The following is a 19,340-nucleotide window of genomic DNA, read 5'->3' on the forward strand; positions in this document are numbered from 1 at the left end:
TGTCTGGCCTCAAATACAGTGAAGCCTAATTTGAATCTAAGAACTGTTACCTCAGCTTTGAGCTCGTAGGCAGGGCGGCTCCTATAAAACACATTATGGGAGCCACTCCAATTGGCACATTTGCGTGACTGAGCAGTCCAATTTGAACGGTAATGACCAGGTTGGACACATAAAGGAAGGCGGGCCGTAGAACGACAGTGTTTGCCAACATTTCTGACGTTGACGGGGAAGGGGTCGATATGGTCGGACAGGCCAGGACAACCCACCAGTTTAGACTTCATGGGGCAGGTCATGTCTATGGAAGCTAATATTGGCAATATCAGTGTAGGACTTGCGTTGGCTTCTATGAGAAATAATGTAGCACTAGACTGCCACTGCATCATAGTCGACGAGGCATGTGAGCAGGTCTTTTTCATAGTCTGACCAGTCCTTGTCGTTGACAAGGACTGTCGTTGAGTCAGTTGGGAAGACGGAGACAGTACTGGTAAAAGTATTACGGGAGGAGTGAGGTTGGGCAGGAATAGGTTTGCCAGTGTGGTTAGTCAGGGTCTATAGTGCATGAGCTTGGGACTCAGGTGTAACTGTTACAAGGCGTGAACGGTCGGAATGCCTATGAAAGGAAACTTTACCTTTTGGAGACATTGTTGGAAGAGAAGGGTATTGTCAGAGAAAGGGGCTGTAGGGGGAATCACAAAGAATCTATCCCACTTGGCTGATCCAAAAAGGATACCCACAAGGTTTGCAGAGGTGGAAGCAGTAGAAGGACGAGGGTGGGAGGAAGACGGGGAGGTATGGAGAGAGGTAGTACTTTGGGGAGGAGGGCAATAAGGATGAAGAGTAGTAGTAAAGGGGGAGGGGGTAGACAATAAAGAAGACTGCACAGTAGGAGATGAAGTGGTGGATGTTGGGAGAAAGGAAAGGGTATATTCTGAAGGTTGAGTAATAGTTAAGGTAGGATTAAATAAGGGGGGTTAGATCAAGTGAAGGACATGTATGCGTCTGAGGAAGGAGAACAGGTTGTCAAAACAGAAAGTGTGGGATTACATAAGGATGTCTGAGGTCGGTAAAAGGATGATTGCTAAGGGAAAGCAGAGGTATGGGCTGCAGTAAAGCGTGAACAGGGCAACTGAATGTGTGGAACTGAAAGAGAAACATTGCCTAGGGAACATAATTTATTTATTTATTGAAAATTTTCTGCCGCGTCAACATCTAAGGTTATTAGTGGCGTATACAAAATATATCGATGGTCAAGGAAATGGGTGAGAAGGACAGAAAGGCGGGGATATCTGATGTTGGTGGGTCAGGGAAAACAGAGGAGCAAATATGGGGGTAAGGTATAGGGCCATGGAGGACACGGAATGGCTAGAAAATGGAAGAGGTCGGAGATGGGTAAAGGGGGAATGGAAGAGGAGGGTATCCATGCGAATGGAGAAAGGAGTAAGTAAATGTGGAGAAGTAAAGGTAGGAAGTAGGGATCGTGGGATAGTTATTTTGGTGAGGGAAAGTTGGTGGAATCGAGCATAGCATCGGAGAGAAGAGTACGACGTCAAGAGATGGCATGCCTGACTCAGTGTACAGGCTTTCTCTCACATGGAGAGGAGCGGAAGGCGCCTTGGGCTACGCGAAGACCACAGTGGTGGATTGTATCAAGATGACCAATGAGGGAGGTTGAGGCAGAGGAGTAGATACGGCATCCATAATCGAGAGTCGAAGGATCAAGGTAACATGAAGATGGAGGAGAGTTTTGCAAATCTGAGCCCCAGGATATATGGGAAAGAGTTTGTCAGGTTCGGAGGCGGCGGCGAGCTTTTTCTTTAATGTAAAAGATATGGTCTCGCCAGGACAATTTGGAGTAAAAAATAACGCCAAGGAATGAATGTGTCAGAGGAACGGTATTGGAGTGGAGCGCCATATGAGAAGAGTGGAGGTTGGGGACCTACGCGTGTGCGAGAGAAAAGGATGGAGGAAGATTTGGAGGTAGAAAAGCGAAAGCCATGGTTAGTGGCCCAGGAAAATACTGATGACATTGTAGACTGAGGGAATTGGCGGAGATTTGGTATGGATGTGTCAGGTGAAGATGGTTAAATGATCAATAAATAGTGATGATCGGGATCCTGCTGGTAAAACTGAGACAATGTCATTAACGGCAAGAAGGAATAAAGTGGTGCTGAGCACGCTGCCTTGTGGGACGCCATCGAACTGGGGAGGAGAGGATGATGGGGAAGAGGCAATTTTAATTAACCCGGGTACTCGATTTATTGGGTTTCAAAAAGGGGAGGATAAAAGCTTCTCACCAATGAGAAGGAAAATTTCCTGACGTCCATATGTGGTTGAAAATAGTTAATAGGAAGGATAGAGAGGAAGATGGAAGGTGTCGGAGCATACGATAGTGAATACCGTCTAGGCCTTCATGAGCGTTGCGGTACGACTGTAAGTCAGCATTGAGTTCAGAGGAAGAAAAAATAGCATTATAGGACTCAGCAGAGGATAGGATCTGACGCCAAACAGCTAAACTGATATAGATGTAATTGAGGAAACATATTTTCGCCAGCTATTTGTTTTCCTGTTCCTGATTGTACGACGAAGACAGACGGAGGCTCTTTTAAAGGAGATAAGGGCTGATAGATTAGGGGTTAAATAGGAACGTTGCATGATGAGCATAGAGGTGGATCGGATTGTGACATGAGATAGGATTGTGTGAGGAGAGTGTGCCCAGTACGTAAGCGAACAAGAACAGTTTCCGAGCGTCTATTCCTTTAGAATGGTATTGACCAAGGGGAGATGTAGTTTACTGGTGGTGCCTTGTTTGTAGCAATAACTATTCCAGGCCACACGTTTTAAGCGAAGCGCTTTGCTGCAATCAGAATTCCACCATGGAACACATTTGGAGGTATAAGGTCTTGAGGTTCGAGGAATGGCTATATAGGCAGCTCTTAGGGCTGTAGCTGTGAAAAATTGTATCATGTTTGAAATGTACAAGAGGGGTGAAAGTACGCCAGTTGGCTCTATCAAAGCACGAGTGTGGGAGGTTAAAATCACCAACTACGAGGAAAGGTGGCTGGTGTTGGGAAATTAGAGTTTCAAATGGGGTGGGAAGGGGAGAAATAGACTGAAATGACTGTGATCCAACGACGAAGGAAGATGCGAAAACTGTGCACCGGACATTGGTTTCAGAGGGAGGAATGACATTAGATGATTTCTGATGTATAAGTATAAACGAGACAACCTGGTAATTGGGAATTGGTATAGGAGGATATGTAAGAAAAGTCTCTTGGAGAAAGATAATGGGTGGGTTATAAGAAGAAAGGTCAGGTCTGTGAGAACGGAAACAGCGAATATTTCAGTGTAGGAGAGCTATACCTTTGTTGATTTACAGTGTGTGTTGGAGAATTTAAAAGGGAAGGAGCTAGGGGGTGAGATAGGAATGAGAAGGGGAAGGTGGTGTATTATCAGAAGGGGTATCGGGAGCTGGAGCTGGAGCTGGGGGGATGGGATGTGTTGAGGAGTTGGAGGAGGGGGTGTAGGGGGAATATGAGTAGGAAGAGATGGATATCGGCAGTCAATTTGAGTGTGGAGGGAACGGGAGTTGTGGAATTTGAGGGTGGATGAAGGTTTTTCGTGTCAATTTGGGACTCCAGCAGATAGTTTTGAATATCTTCATGAGTTTCTGTATTTGAGTTGGCTGGGGAGTTTTGTGAGACTGGTGTCTGAGGAGTAGAGGTAAAGGTAGGTGGAGGGGAGTGTGTGGTAGTAGAAGAATGGTGGAACGTTTAGTCTGTCTGCTGCGGGTAGTGTGGGGAAGGACTGGGAAAGGTGTCAGGGCTGCAGTAGAGATCGGAGTGTCTGGATTTAGAATGGCAAACAAAATTGACGGGGAAGGTAGGAGGTAGAAGTGGGGAAGATGTAGGAAGGATAGGTATAGGAGATGGTGTAGGAACATCTTGAGAGGGAGGGGAGGGGTAGAATGAGTGACATTACTGGAGTAGGGAGTAAGAGAAAAACCTCGTCGATGTGCTTCCTATCTGGCTTCACGTAGAGTGAGTCTAAGTTTGAATATGAGAGTTGCCACCTCAGACTTAAACCTGTAAGTGGGGCAGCTCTTATAAAATACATTATGGGAGCCGCCGCAGTTGGCACATGTGCGTGACTGTGCAGAGCAGTTTGATTAGTCATGACCAGGTTGGGCACAAAGAGGGTATCGGGCTGTGGAGCGGCAGTGTTTGGCAGAATGTCCTAAACGCCTACAGTTTTGACATCGACGGGGAGGAGATTTATATGGTCGGACAGGGAGGGATTCTCCACCAATGTAAACATTAAAGAGAAGGTCATGTCTACGGAAAGTAAATTTGGCAATGTTGGTGGGGTGGTTAATGGTTAATGGTTAAAAGCAAAATAAATGTGCTAGACATCTAACGTCATATAACACTATAGTTAATGTAAGTGAAGGATGGTTGGGCTAGTGATTAGTTGTTAAAGCTGGGTTAAGGAATTGGTGAGTGAATGGGTTAGGGTCGGATGAGGTAATGTAAAGGGGTTAGATCAAGTGAAGGATATATATGCGTTTGAGGAAGGAAAACAGGTTGTCAAAGCAGAAAGTGTGAGATTCTGTAAGGATGTCTGATAAGTTGGGATGTCTATGTAGGGAGGACGTGGGCATGACAATATAATATGTGGGACTGAAAGAGGAACATTCGGAAATCGCGAATGTTCCAATGAAGGATAGTTATACTTTCGTCGATTTACTTGCAAAGATTGCAGTGCGTGTTGGAGAATTTGAAGGGGAAGGTGCTAGAGGGTGGGATAAAGAATGAGGTTGGGGAGGTGGTGTTGTATCAGGAGGGGTGTCGGGAGGTAGAGGGTCTGGGGAAGAGGGTACTTGTGACATGAGGGTTTCACGTGTGTATCCAGGAGGGAGTGGAAGGGATAGAGGGGATAGTGGGAGGGTTAATATAGGTGGGGCTGGAGTCAGGGGGAATGGGTTTTGTTGGGATGGGGTAAGAGGATTGGGTGTAGGGAGAATATGAGTAGGAGGAGGATGGATATCGGCAGTCACTTTGAGTGTGGAGGGAGCGGGAGTTGTAGAATTTGAAGGTGGATGAGTATTTGTTTGGGACTCGATTATGTAGTTCTGGATATCTTCAAGAGTTTCTGTAGTGGAGTTGGTTGGGGAGTTTTGTGAGATAAAGGTTTTCTTGTGAGGGGGGGAAGAGAAGTCTGGTGTCTGAAAAATAGGGGCAAAGGAAGATGGAGGTGATTCTGAGGTAGGGGAAGAGGGGGTGGAACGTTTATTCTGTCTGCTGCGGGTAGTGCGGGGAGGGAGAGGGAGAGGTGTTGGGGCTGTAGTAGAGATTGGGGTGTCTGGATTTAGGATGGCAAAAGAATTTGATTGGGTAGAGATTGGAGTGTCTGGGTTTAGGATGGCAAAATAATTTGACTGGGGAAGGTAGGAGGTAGAAGAGGGGAAGTTAAATGGAGGGGGGTTGGGTTTAGGAGAGGGTGTAGGAGCTTGGGAGGTAGGAGGATTGGCAGAGTGAGCGACATTACTGGAGTAGGGGGTAAGAGAAAAGCCTCGTCGACGTGCTTCCTGTCTGGCTTCACGTAGAGTGAGTCCAAGTCTGGATCTGAGAGTTGCTACCTCAGACTCAAATTTGTAGGTGGGGCAGCCTCTATAAAATACATTATGGGGGCCGCCACATTTTGCACATGTGCGTGATTGTGCAGAGCAGTTTGATCGAGTATGGCCAGGTTGGACACATAGCGGGCATCTGGCTGTGGAATGACAGTGTTTGGCTGGGTGTTCTAAACGCCAACAATTTTGGCACTGACGAGGAGGAGGTTGATATGGTCGGACAGGTAGGGATTCCCCACCTATGTAAACATTCAAGGGAAGGTCATGTCTACGGAAAGTAATTTTGGCAATGTTAATGGATTTCTTACGATTTCCTCTGGGAGGAATGGAGTAGCATTGTACATATGTTGCATCATAGTCTGTGGGACAGGCGAGTAAGTCCTCTCCACAATCTGACCATTCTTTGTCATAGATTGGGCAATCTGTTGGGGAGATAGAGACAGTTCCGGTGCAAGTATAGAGGGTTGGATGAGGTTCTGTAGGGATGGGATTTCCACATACATCAGTTAGCTTTGTTAATGCTATAGCTTCGTTTTCAGTTGTTACTGTGACGAGACGGGAGTGGTCGGGTCGGCTACGGAAAGAGACTTTGCCTACTTGTTTTTGGAGGCATTGTTGGAAGAGGAGGGTGTTTTGAGAGTAGGGAGCTGTGGGAGGGATCACGAAAAATCGGTCCCATTTGGCTGGGCTAAATAGAGTATTTAGGATTCTTGTAGAGGTGGGGGTAGTAGAAGTGCGGGGACGTGTGGAGGAGGGAGTAGTGTTGAGGGGGGTAGTGTTACGGGGAGGTGGGCAATAAGGTTGTAAGGTAGTAATAAGGGGAGATGGGGTAGTTGATGAAGGAGGTTGTGGGAGTAAAGGTGTTGAAGTTGAGCATGTTGGGAGTGTAGAAATGTCTCCTGGGGGTTGGTTGTTGATTAGGGTTGATACTGTACTAGTATGCATTGATGATGGGGGGAGTTGTTGCAGTGTTCAGAGCCGTGGTCAAAGGAGAGCTGGGATTGGGGCTATTTGATAAAGGGGCAAGCCTCATTGCCCCTAAGATTGGGGTTATGTCTTCATTATTGGCCATGATAAGCCTGGAGTATGTTGGGGAAAAAAAGTCCACCCCTCAGGGTCCCGTTGAGGGGTAAGGGCCAGGTATGGCAGGATAATACCGTGCCCATGGTTCCCTCAGGCCGTTCAGGACTGACATAAAGTCAGCCTTTCATCCTTTCAGCACGGCTCTCACACCTTAGGAGGTGGATAGTAGAAGGGATTGGTGAAGAAACAAACGAAAAGTATGAGTGGGAAAAAAGACTATGCAAAATTAGTTGAGTCGATGGCCGAGTCCCAAGGTTGAGGAGTTCCCCATCATTGGGTCTCAGTCTTCGGCTCCTAAGCCCCCCCACGACAACAACGGGCAAAGGATTGGGGGGGTAATGTACTAGTAGGCATTGAGGAGGGGGTAGTAGTTGCAGTGTTCAGAGTCGTGGTCAAAGGAGAGCCTGTGGTCAGGGAACCGGGAGAGAGTTGGTGGGAATATTTGATGATTTTGATTTGCCCCTAACAGGTATAACGTCATTATTGGCCATAGTAAACCTAGAGTACGTTGGAAAAAGAAACATGCCCAAGGCTCCCTCAAGCCGTTCAGGACTGGCAAAGTCAGCCATTCATCCTTTCAGCACGGCTACCACACCTTAGGAAGTGGATAGGAGTTGGGGAAGGGAGGAAAACAAAAAAGTAGGGAAAAAAGACTGCAAAATTAGTCAAGTCGAGGGCTGAGGCCCAATGCAGCATTGGGTCCTAGTCCTCGCCTCCTAGGCCCCCACGACGACATCAGGCAAGGGATTGGTGTGTCGTCAGTGAGATGCATTAGCTAGATAAGGCCATTTTTGCAACATTTCTGAAAGCACAAACACCAATACTCTGATACAGGTTTGCCGTTGACATGTGCATTATTAGAACCTGTTGAAACATCTTTTCATTTTGTATGGAAGTGTTTGCCTTCAACTAGATACTGAGATATTCTCCGGACAGTCAGTGCAATATTACTCAGAAATATTTCACCAAAGTCCGAGGGATTTATATTTTTATTGATAACGAAGAGCATCGTTAAGTTTCTGGACACTTTTTAATAGTAAAGGTGCATAAATGGTTTGCCTTTTTAGCAGTACATCAAATGCATGTTCTCTCTGTAGATTTGAAGTCGATCATGACAGGTCGCTGGAACATGGTAAGAATCTCCCAAGTCATATAACATGGTATGGACTTCAGTGGAATGAAGGTCTTTAAAATCATCTTGTACATTATGGTATAATCTTAAAATCTTTAAAATATCAAAGATTTGTTGATTTGTTCATGTACTTCACTCAGTAAATCAGGTAAGTGACAGTGATCATTGGAATTACTCAGCTGTCTGATCTGGACAAGGGACTCACTCGTGTGAATACAATAAGATCCATAACCGTATGCAACTTCAATTTTTCATAAAAATAACAATGTATGTAACAAAAATATTGACAATCTAAGAAATACATTTAATTTTTCCACAGCCCTGCAAAGCAAAGAGCAGTGCGTATAAACAAAGTTGCAGAGTAGTCAGGTACTACTACCATTTTATTTGAAGATTCCACATTGTTTTGTTCGTAATTAAGACTCATACCAGCAAATGAAGTACTTTCATGGTTTTCAATTGCATTTGTAAAAAAAAAAATATATAGCTTCAGTTTCTCAAAACTTTTAAAAGATCTTGTATTTTGTAGCACCCATGATACAACTTGAAACAATATATCAGTGTTTGGGGATGTAATTATTTAATTATCAAAAGGTTCAGTTCAGCCAGCAGTAGGATAAAGTGACAAAGGCACTGCATTTTATGAGGTTCATGAATTTTAACTGAAGACAGACATTTTAGGTGTATAAACTGACAATGCCTTGTGTAAAGAGATACAATATGATATTAGATAGACAATTGAAGGAGTCTGGCTTCATCAACAAACCTGCTTGATTAGCAGGTACAACTGATTTACCCAATACTTAAACAACATATTTTAAGATTTAGTTAGCCCACTTCATCAGCCAGTTGTCTGCCTGCCTTTAATGGCATTTCTAAACTTTTGGATAACATGTTCTAATTTTTAAAAATCCAAACTATACATTTAATCTGTCTTCATACTGCTATTAATTCTCCAGGGGATTTTTTTTTTTTTTTTTTTTTTTTTTTTTTTTTTTTTTTTTTTTTTTTTTTTTTTTTTTTTTAGGTCATGAATGAAGGTTTTCCTGAAGGAATAAAACACTAAAAATTAAACACCGCTTGTTTAATAAATTTACTTCAGAGGGATGAACCGAGAGCTGTGGGTGGCACCAATACCGGGCCTACCGTGCTTTACAGGCTTGTAGGTGATGGAGAATTCTGCCAAGTAGTGACTGATCATCTCAGGCTGGAATGAGAAAACTTTACTTGTAATTTTTGGTGGAAAAAAATACATTTCTTTCCATATACTACATATTTCAGCTAACAGCAGTTTTCTTAACTTAGGCTTCAAAGGCAAATTGGAATTCCCAACAAACTGTCAAGAGCCCCACAGCATGCAAAACTAATTTCCAATATATCTGCAGAAAAGGGCACTTCATATATCATGTAATGAAGCTTTTAAATGGGGGGTGGGAGCTCACCTTGATTTCCACCTGGTTGAAGGTCTTGCCGTTGTAGACTCCCACCATGGAACCGACCATCTCTGGCACAATAATCATGTCTCTCAAGTGAGTCTTGACAACAGCAGGCTTCTCAAGAGCTGGGCATTCCTTCTTAGCCTTGCGGAGCCTCTTCAGAAGAGCCAGATGCTTGCGCTTGAGTCCACGACGGAAGCGACGGCGCTGGCGGGCTGGGAACAATTCAACCAGCTGTTCACTGAAATAGAGAAGTAATTACTTAGGATCATATGTATACTGGCAGTTTCTGCCTAAATATATATCAGCATGTGTTATTGGACTATTATCTTATTACATAATACTAAGCATCTTTCATTAAAAAAAAAAAAAAAAAATCAAATCCTCAGAACATGTTAATACAAAATCTTTAAATTCTAGAAGTGGCATTGATATAGCTATTCCTTGACTAAAACAATAAATTCCAGACCAGAGCAACAACTGTATTGCTACCAAATCCTGAAGTCAAATTAAGATTCCAGAGTTCTTTCCATACACTTTCAGATTGTCTATCCACAAATATGCATATTTCAATAAGTCAATTTAAATGCTCTCCTGTTCTCATTCAATCTACAACAATGTGAGTTTAAGAGAACAGAAATACTGCATGGCTTCCTTGCATTATACACAAATTGTAAGCTGCATGAAATTAATGAAGACAAGACCTTGCCAAGATTTACAACTTTCAGCATTGAAAACTTCTCTAAACATCTTGCAAAAGGGAGAAAAAGTTTTACAGGGTACAAGGGACACCTTACATGGAATTCTGACATTAAACATTGCTAGTGAGTCACGAAGAAGAGGAGTGATGGACATTACAACCATTCTCATTGCAAAACATAGGCTGGAAAAATTATCAGCCATTGCTATACTTATACTATGAATTGTGTCTACAAAGTATCAGGCAGAAACTGAGGTTAGATTTGTAAGTGAAGACTGCAATCTTATTGCTCTGAACACTAAAGAGGATTGTTCCACTGAACGTCCTGGCATTTTCGAAAAAAGTCATGATTGTGTATGTGATGATAGGATGGTGGTTTTGAAGCAGATGTTGTGTGCTTATCTCAGCCTCCCGCACTTAACTGACAAAACCTTCGTGCGCTTCAGGAAATGTGACAGAAGCCAATTTAACATACAAATAACATTTTCGTGGAAAATAGAAATAATGTTATAGAATTTAACGAGAAGGAACCTGATAGACATCCAGACGAAGGTGGTTACTTGGACACTGATGTAAGCTATGAGGTCTCATGGCAAAAACGAGGGCATAAATCCAAGTTAGGCGCTGGTACGGTAATAGACGCAAATACTGGCCTCCTAATCGACTACCAAACAATGAGCACACTTTGTGAGCAGTGTAAAAAGAAAAGAAAAAGCCTAAAGGACGACATCTATGCGAAGTGGCATGCGGAACATGCTGACAGCTGCTACATAATCCATGTAGGGTCGTCAGGTGCGATGGAAGGTGCCGCTGCTGTCATGATATGGGGATGTTCCCTAGGTGATCCCCTGAGATACATGGCATTTATCTCAGATGGAGATAGTAATGCATATAATGTTGTAAGAAGTGTGAACAATGGGAAAGGACTGTATGGTGAAGACCACCCCGTTTGAAAAGAGGAATGCGTGAACCATGTAGTGAAGCGCCTCAGTACTTCACTGCAGAAATTGAAGCAAGTTTCCACAGAAGTCATATCAGAGGGAAAAAGAAAAGAAGTCTTGGTGGAAGAAATAGATTGACAGACAACACCTCGACTACCTGACGAGGTACTTCCGAATAGCAGTCCGACATAAGAAGGTTACCTCTCCAAAGGCCACGAGAGATGAAATCCTATCCTCATTTTACCATTATTCCTCTACAGATGAAAAACCCACACACCACCTTTGCCCCAAAAGCAAGAATTCATGGTGCTTTTACAATAAAGCCATAGAAAATGAAGTGCCAAGTAGCCAAAAATCCATGAAAGAACATTTTCACTTGTCACCACCAGAACACACACTTAAAAGTATGATCATCTTGCATCAAACTCTATCATGAGTAAATGCTTGGCTGGAAGAACAAAATCCAAAAGAATCATTTCATGCTTGAATATGGAGGATTAGTCCAAAACACAAGAATGGGAATAAACCAATGTTACATTTTGCGTGTACCGTAGCTGCTGCCACTTACGATACTAGCTACGAGGCTAGCTGCCTCGACACATCCTGGGTGTACAGTGGACAGCAATACGGCAGCAGGATCAAAGGATGAACGTCATCCCTAAAATCAAGATGAGGAACAGAAAACTCCAAGAGGAGCTTTCATATGCAGCTATCTGTCCAACCCCACCCCTCCCCCTCCTGCTATCTCCTCTGTCAACTTTGCGGCGCCATATCTCAAAACGCGAGTAATCGCCATATTTAGTTTGACTGTTCCATCATCGTTTGGTTTTCTCCATTGTGGTCTTTTCTGTTGTTTTTTTTTGTCTATGTATTGGCTATATTTTCATTTTATTTTTAATTTTACATTTTTAGATTTATGAATTTTTCATGATGGAAACTGCATTCTTTTTAAATATTCCATAGTTATCAACATGATATGTGGGGACATAACAGATAGTAATAAGAATTGTTCTCCATAAAAAAAATCAATTCTCTAGGACTGTTTTATACCCCCCAGCCCAATTTACCCATGTCGGCCCGTGAAACAATATTACTACCTGTTAACATTAACTGCCTCCCATTTCAGAACAAAAAACAAAGCCATTCACTTCCTCCCTCACTCTTGCTGTTGCAGGACCCTCCAATTTTTGTGCTCAGTGTGAGTGTGATCAATTATCATCTGGACAACAAGACGATAACAAGTGCAACAAATTAAAAATACATACACCGAAGAGTTAGATGCAATTTAATGAACTTGGTTTTTAAGGAGACCTGGTAAACTTAATTATGAAACTATTTTAAAGTTTGTCAATTTGTATGCAAGGGGGCTCCTCTTACAACTCTGCAGAGTAAATTCTAATTTCCAAATCAGCCTATTGGCAAAGCTGTCAGGTATTAATTTCTTGAGGTTTTAATAATGAGTAGAGAAAAAAAAATAGGTGGGCCATGGGAAGTAAACTAGGTTAATCAAAATTTGGAACATAACGTAGGTCCCATTACTGAAGATCAGTGGATTTTAGGAGTATGCTGTAGAAGTAGGAATTTATTTTTCTTATACCAATGCAGACATCTCTCTCTCCCCCCCCTCCTTATCATTAAAGAGTGTATCCACCCAGGAAAATTGGTCATTAGTCATTGTTGGACGGCATATAATTTTTTTTTTCTTTTGGGGGGGGGGGGGAGGGTAATGTTACCAAGAGAGAGACACAGGTAAAAGGACATTGCCATCTTATAGAACAAAAAAGTAGAGTAGGAAATAATACAGGTTTATCTGCAGCAGCCTCACATTTACCGGGAAATGACAAAAATGTTAGTTACATGTCAGCATTCAGAGACTAAGTCCACAACACCCTCACATACCCAAAGTCCTGAACGTCTCATTTTCTACGGCTCCATCCGTATACATTCATACATTTCCTATATTGAAGGCATTTTCTGTTGATGGCCCTAGAAATCATTTCCTATTAATTATCTAATTTCTCATATTCCTCATTACTTTCCCTCATTTTTTTGATGCTATTAGATTTCTTAATTGCTTTTTCAAATGTACATACTTTTTTTTCTGATCATTTCTATTATCCCAGACTTCAAACTTCCAATGTCAATGACGTGGGGTCCGTTATATTTTATATTTAACCCCTTGATGAGGGGTGAAGAAAACTAAAAAAAAAAACTACACTCTGGAGATCAATGGCAACACGCCAATTTTGAGCACGCGAGTTTAGTACATCAAGCCAAATCACCAGTTTATAGCGCTTTGGTGACACTGCCGCAGTGTACAGCCGAACCCAACAGAACGAGCAGTTTGTTTTGATGCTTCACAGTGTGACCCGTCAGGAAGGGGTTAAATATTTGGTATAGGTAAAGTTCTGACTAGCCGTCTTTAAACCGGAAAAAAATATATGCATGTGATAGAGCAAATAAATCTAAGAAATTTATCTTCTATGAACTTCAATATTTTAAAAATCGCCATCCGATATCCTTTCCTACTTTTTGTAAACAAAACAATGATACCGTTTTATTTTGGTTCATTTATTGTAATACTTTCATTTCGTAACTACAAAAATTCCCCATAAACTTACATGAAGGTGATTTTCTTTCTACATTAAAATGTCTGACAATACACGAGTAATACCATCAATAAAATCGAGTATTTACAGTAATTATGACATTTCTTACTCTGCGCAAATCGATGTGTATGGTCCATATTACGGGCAAGAGGGAACTGAAGAATTGCGCGCGATTTTCAAAATCAACAATGTTACCGCATGAACAGCGCACGAAACCTTTTGAAACTTTTATTCTATACCACATCCGCGTGACATTTGTCACGAGAGCCAAAAGCATTACAGGAAATGCTATAAACCAATCACAAGGCAAGGAAAGCAAATATACCAAATCTTTGCTCAAAATGGATCTCAGGTGCGTAGGTTGTGACCCGCATTACTATAGAGTTATATCTGATTATTTTGAAGAAAAAAAATGATAACGCTGTAGAGTTCCTGAGAGCACACAGTGTTTTGCCAAGAGCGGTAAGTTGCCCGCATTGCGATTTACCTTGCAAATATCGTGAAGATCGACATATATGGTATTGTGGCAGATGGAAAAAATAGCAAAGACAAAACGGCGTAAAAGTTGCGTTTTATCGACCAGCGATTACAAAGGCACGTTTCTAAGCCAACTAGCGTAGATTGGAGGAGTTTTTGTTCTGAAGTAACCGAATATTGGTTACAAAATCAAAATTCAATAGGAGGTGCCGGTGTAATACTTGAGATTGACGAGACGCTGCTCGTGCGCTGTAAGTATAAGAGGGGCAGACAGTTGAGCCAGGTCCCGGGCGAAGCTAGAACTTCGCAAATCATAAAGAAGAAGAGCCAGGTGTGGGTCTTTGGGGGTATTGAGCGTGTGAGTAAAAGGAAATTAATTGTGCCATTGGTTGACACTGACCGCAGTGCAGACACGCTCATACCCCTTATTAAGAAATATATAAAACCAGACAGTGTGATATACGGTGATGGATGGGCTGCCTACCGTAACCTACAACACCATGGTTACATGGTGTTGAAAAAGAATTGATTAATTCATTTTTTTCACAAGCAGCAGAATTATACACGCCGCAAGGCGGGAAAGAAAGAATTCTTCCGTCACCTGCCCCCCCCCTCCCCCAGTTCCTCTGGATGGTAGTTCTTCAGAGAGCGATTAAAATCAGGTAAGAGGTCACACTTACCTGATTGCTTGTATGCATATGGTAAAATAAAACCTAATACAAAGCAAATACCTTTTTACGCGCACGTTATGACATATTTCTTCTGAAATACCGATAATAAATTATTCATGTGTGAAACAGTAAGACAAGGACACCATGTATAACGACCAATTACTGACAACTTGGCGATTATGCGGTGTTACAGACTGAGAAATTCTACCCAATGAAAACTTCAGGCAATGACGTCACAGTTTTCTGACCAATCAAAAACAGTTTTTTCGGAAAGCCCTGCCCTCGCCCATGGAAAACCTTTAGTGTGTATCTGTCCGGTGGTCAAGGAAGTGTACGTGTGAAAAAAAAAATATAGAAGCCGGCAGAAATGTTTACAAATTGCGAAATACACGTATAACTGGAAATATTGCTACGCCGAGGACGTGTTATTGTAAAACTTAATAACGGAGACGGGACGATATAAGGTTAGTAAAATTTAAGTAACGTTTAACGAGAACCGGCGAAATCTACATAGTTATTGCACGAAGTACATTTCAAGTAATAAGCCAATTAATGTAATAAAAATGCATACTTTTAATAGGATAATAATACATGCATTATTAATACGAATTATTTCCGATTTGGCTATTGCAACCGACCGCAGTGGGTGTCATGGCCGCGCGCGACGAAATCAGGCTAAAGCTTTCATAATTCCGCGGGACGAGCAATAAGGCTTGGCTGCGCGGCCTGAAGCCTCGCCACGGCCTCCGAAGTATTTTCGGCTCAGGCAAAGGTCAATAAGTTCCATCTTACATTTTAAGACAAGTATAAGTATTGAACGGTTACCATATTTGACGACAATCATCACTAAAGTTTGCAAGGTGTGTTACAAAAATGTGTAAGTTTTTTGTTTGAGAATAAAATTCACGGAGACTGCGTGTGCCGTTGCGGCACGGTCTCCGTGCACGACACGTAACTGTCAGTAGCGCTTTTTTTTGTTTCTTTGCTTTGTATTTATTATCGCAGTCAATCAAAATACCGTTGTTATTTGAGGAACTATTAATGAAGCTTGTGTATGAATTTGAAACGGTCATCTGGAAACTTTCGAAACGCATTTTCATATTAAAAAGTTGATTGTGCCCAAACATGGTTTGATTCATTTGTATTGTCCGTCAATCAGGCAAAAAATAATCCTGGATTTAACCGCCGAATTGTATACCGTAATTGCATAGGTGAAACATGGCCACTGTCCCTGTAGAGTTTCAGCAAACCCGATTTTAAGTTAATTTAGTGTTTTTCTTGTTTTTCTGTGTGTAAATCATGCTAATTACCCCCCCTTAATACAGTGCGAAGCCGAATCTTACACATTTGATCAACTTTGCCGTCGGGGAATACAAGTACCGCTACTCATCAACGAGTCAAATGAGACGGAAAGCAACAGCATAACAGCGTTAAACTACGCGGGGAGATTACACTCCAAAAAAAGTGGTTTCGAAAGTCGGAGGCTGGATGAAACTTAACATTTACCAAATATTTTATCAGAGCTGTCTCACTAAACAGCACAGATCATTACAGTGTTATTTATGTGTGTTTTATATGGCAAGCATGGGCAATATTTGCAACATTACGGTGGCCAGGCTGACCTTGTTCAAAGGCTTGTCTTACAAATTTGCACAGATCGTCTTCAATCTCCAAATAAGGCTATTTGTGATTGTGCAGCTCATCTGTGCCCTCTACACCAATGGTTATATCTACTTTTCTATAACAAATAGGTCACTTGGCAAAGAGCTAATAGATGGGTTGGGGTACAGGGAGGCTTCCCCCCCCTGTCTAGGGAATAAATGGTAGGTAGGTAGGTAGGTAGGTAAGGTTAGGATGGATTTCTGGGTTTGGATGATACACAATGTATAATAATGTACGACTCAACAGTGTTGTAATTGCATGGTTTGAAACTTGGCCTGCCTTTTCTGAAAATATACTTTTTGTACATATTGTTTTGAGCATGTTTACTTAGGAGCTATTAGATCATTGGGTAGAGGAAATATATAAAAAATCAGATTTTGGGACAGTCTGGAGGAAACATTGCTTTTGGTAATAATTACAACTGAATCATTCATAAAATATTGTTGACCCTGACAAAAAATCACATGAATAGAACAATGCAAATAGAGAGAGGATAATGCCAAAGTGCTCCTCTTTGAGAGGAGATACCTATTCAGGGCTTATCTAACCAGGGCCATCTTCCTGATGGTATACACTGAACAGAGTAGAAGATACCATCAATTCGATCTCGTTGCAGCAGCTCAAAATTTGATTCATGCTCGAGATATTAACTTGTGTATTAAGTAAACAAATTTGTTTTAAAAAAAATACCACTTGGTCTGTATGGCTGTATGTGCAGTGACACACCAGAGCATGTGGAGTGGGAAGTTCTGCTACTCGTAGCAGACTTCTGCGCCCAGTGTCTGGATGTTGCCAGAAATCACCAGAGTTAACGACGCTCAGGGATTTCTGATGCTCGTCCGTGTCACATTAATAATGCTTGCCAAGCTTTTAAGTAATTTGTGGTCATATCGCATGATTCTGCCAAGCCACACCTAGCAGCATCATAACCAACTGCTTGGTCTGCGGAGTACTGCTGTATACTGCATTGCGGCACCAGAGTGCTTCAAGTGGGACTTTTGGCTTGATGTAGCGAACTCCCGCGCACAAAGTCGATTCATTGCCATTAATCACTAGAGAATAGAATTTTATTTTATTTTTTCACTTGGTAGTGTTGAGAGAAGAGTAGGGCCACACTGAGTAGGGCCACAAATATTTAACAGCAAACTATTTAGGCGAATGGCATCATTAGCCTCCTAAAAAAGAATACAAAATTTTGTAGTCTGCATATGATGATTTTTTTTTGAGAGCAATGCACCCTCCAGAGATTTAGAACTCTGGCTGTGCAAAGGTGTTGAAGACTTGGTGTCCAGCAATAGAGATTTTATTTCATAGTAAATATTAGGCTGCAGAAGCTGTACTGGTGTAGTTTAAGACTTTCTGATGCTCTGCAACGATTGCAATGTCCATTTCCCTTTATCTCTGTACATCACACGCAGTAACATTAAACCAACTGTATTGATCCCTTACTAGAATTAAATATGGTGTAATCAACTCTCTCATTTAAATACTTGAGGTATTTGAAACAGAGCAGGGCACCCTCCCAAGACAAATGCCCAAAGCCAGGATGCCATGCGAACCCAAAATCCAAACCTAACTTTCCTGCCTACTATATATTCCCCAGACCAGGGGGAAGCCCCCCTGTACTCCCTTTATTTGCACTTCGTGCCAACTTATAGAAATCCCAGCATTAAGAACGGACTCTGTAATGGTGGTGTGAACTTAGTCTGAGCAGTGATATACAAAGGATATTTCATTGTTGCAGTAATTATGAGGCGCTGCAGCAGTTACCCGAATTGTTTATGATTATCTTTTATGCTTTATAAGATGGCAGTGTTCATTTCCCTCTCTCTACTTCGCTCCATAACATTAACCGATCATTCTTCTTACACCATGAATAACAAACAATAATTTCAAAATTGAACAGCTGAGTGAAACTATTAAATCCCCAGATTTGGTTCATGCCGCGATCCGAGGTAGCTTGTGGGGAAGGATGGCGTTCACCCGCTCGTCCGCTCGAGCTCGGGACAAATCTCCCGCAATGTGATCCTGTTGTGAACTACCTAAATATTATACACGAGCCCTGCTCTATCCATTTTCGGTTTAAAACCTTCACAACCATCCCTACTGTAAGAACTTGGAAGTAAACGCAATACTTGATGAGAGAGTCACGCAACCCGGCATGGGGAAGGCCATGGAATTCGTGCTCCACGGTGCCCCAAACTATGACTATCTTCTAAAAAAAAATTATATTGCTCCTTACTTGCTCATATCAAGGAGCTGGTCGAGGTCCACACCGCGGTAGGTGAACTTCCTGAAGGTACGCTTCTTGCGCGCCTCGATCTGGGCTTGAACATCCGCCTGCAAAAGAGTAAACACAACATGTCAGCCCAACACATACGGGATTCGTTTCGTTTCATCTTTCGCGTGATTGTCGGTGCAATTTCTTATTAATAAGCGCCAATAACACTTCGAACTATTAATCTATCATATAATACATTTCATTTCCATTTATAAAAACTCATGCAGCCGATGAAGTAAGATTTTAGATGGTTTTTCTGCGGAACACTCACGTCAGTCATGGTGGTTTGTTGTGAAGGACTGGGGAAGAGCGATCGTCTGCTGTTTTGATTTTGGGTATGAAAAGCTCAAGCAAACTGTCTTTTTTACTGACAAATAAAGACATGGATAGGATCTCTCGTTATTATTTCCATATAGTTAACTTTCATTTGTATTTCATATGTAAGCAAGAAGGTATATTATTCAATGGAAGTAAATTTCATTTCAATAAATGATAAGTCATGCTTTTCATATCGAGAAGTTTGCGCGGCAATTTTCATCCGACTACCTAATTATCTACATATATAAATATAGCTATGAATGTGTGCATATATTTATGTATATATGTATATATATATGTATATATGTGTATTTGTTTATATATATATATATATATCTGTGTGTGTGTGTGTGTGTGTGTGTGTGTGTGTGTGTGTGTGTGTGAGTGACAAATGACATATA

General features: G+C 41.8%; 1 protein-coding gene across 1 annotated transcript; it reads right to left on the bottom strand.

Moving 5' to 3' along the window:
* Positions 1-8,913: 8,913 nt before the first annotated feature.
* On the bottom strand, positions 8,914-18,950 carry LOC125041515 (40S ribosomal protein S15-like). The gene is made up of 4 exons (XM_047636530.1): positions 18,893-18,950; positions 18,583-18,680; positions 9,287-9,521; positions 8,914-9,051 (listed from the first exon to the last, which is right to left on the bottom strand). Exons 1-4 carry the CDS (start codon positions 18,899-18,901, stop codon positions 8,938-8,940), a joined length of 456 nt encoding a protein of 151 aa, XP_047492486.1. The 5' UTR covers positions 18,902-18,950; the 3' UTR covers positions 8,914-8,937.
* Positions 18,951-19,340: the final 390 nt, after the last annotated feature.

Source organism: Penaeus chinensis, chromosome 30 (assembly GCF_019202785.1).
Source record: "Penaeus chinensis breed Huanghai No. 1 chromosome 30, ASM1920278v2, whole genome shotgun sequence".
NCBI lineage: Eukaryota > Metazoa > Arthropoda > Malacostraca > Decapoda > Penaeidae > Penaeus > Penaeus chinensis.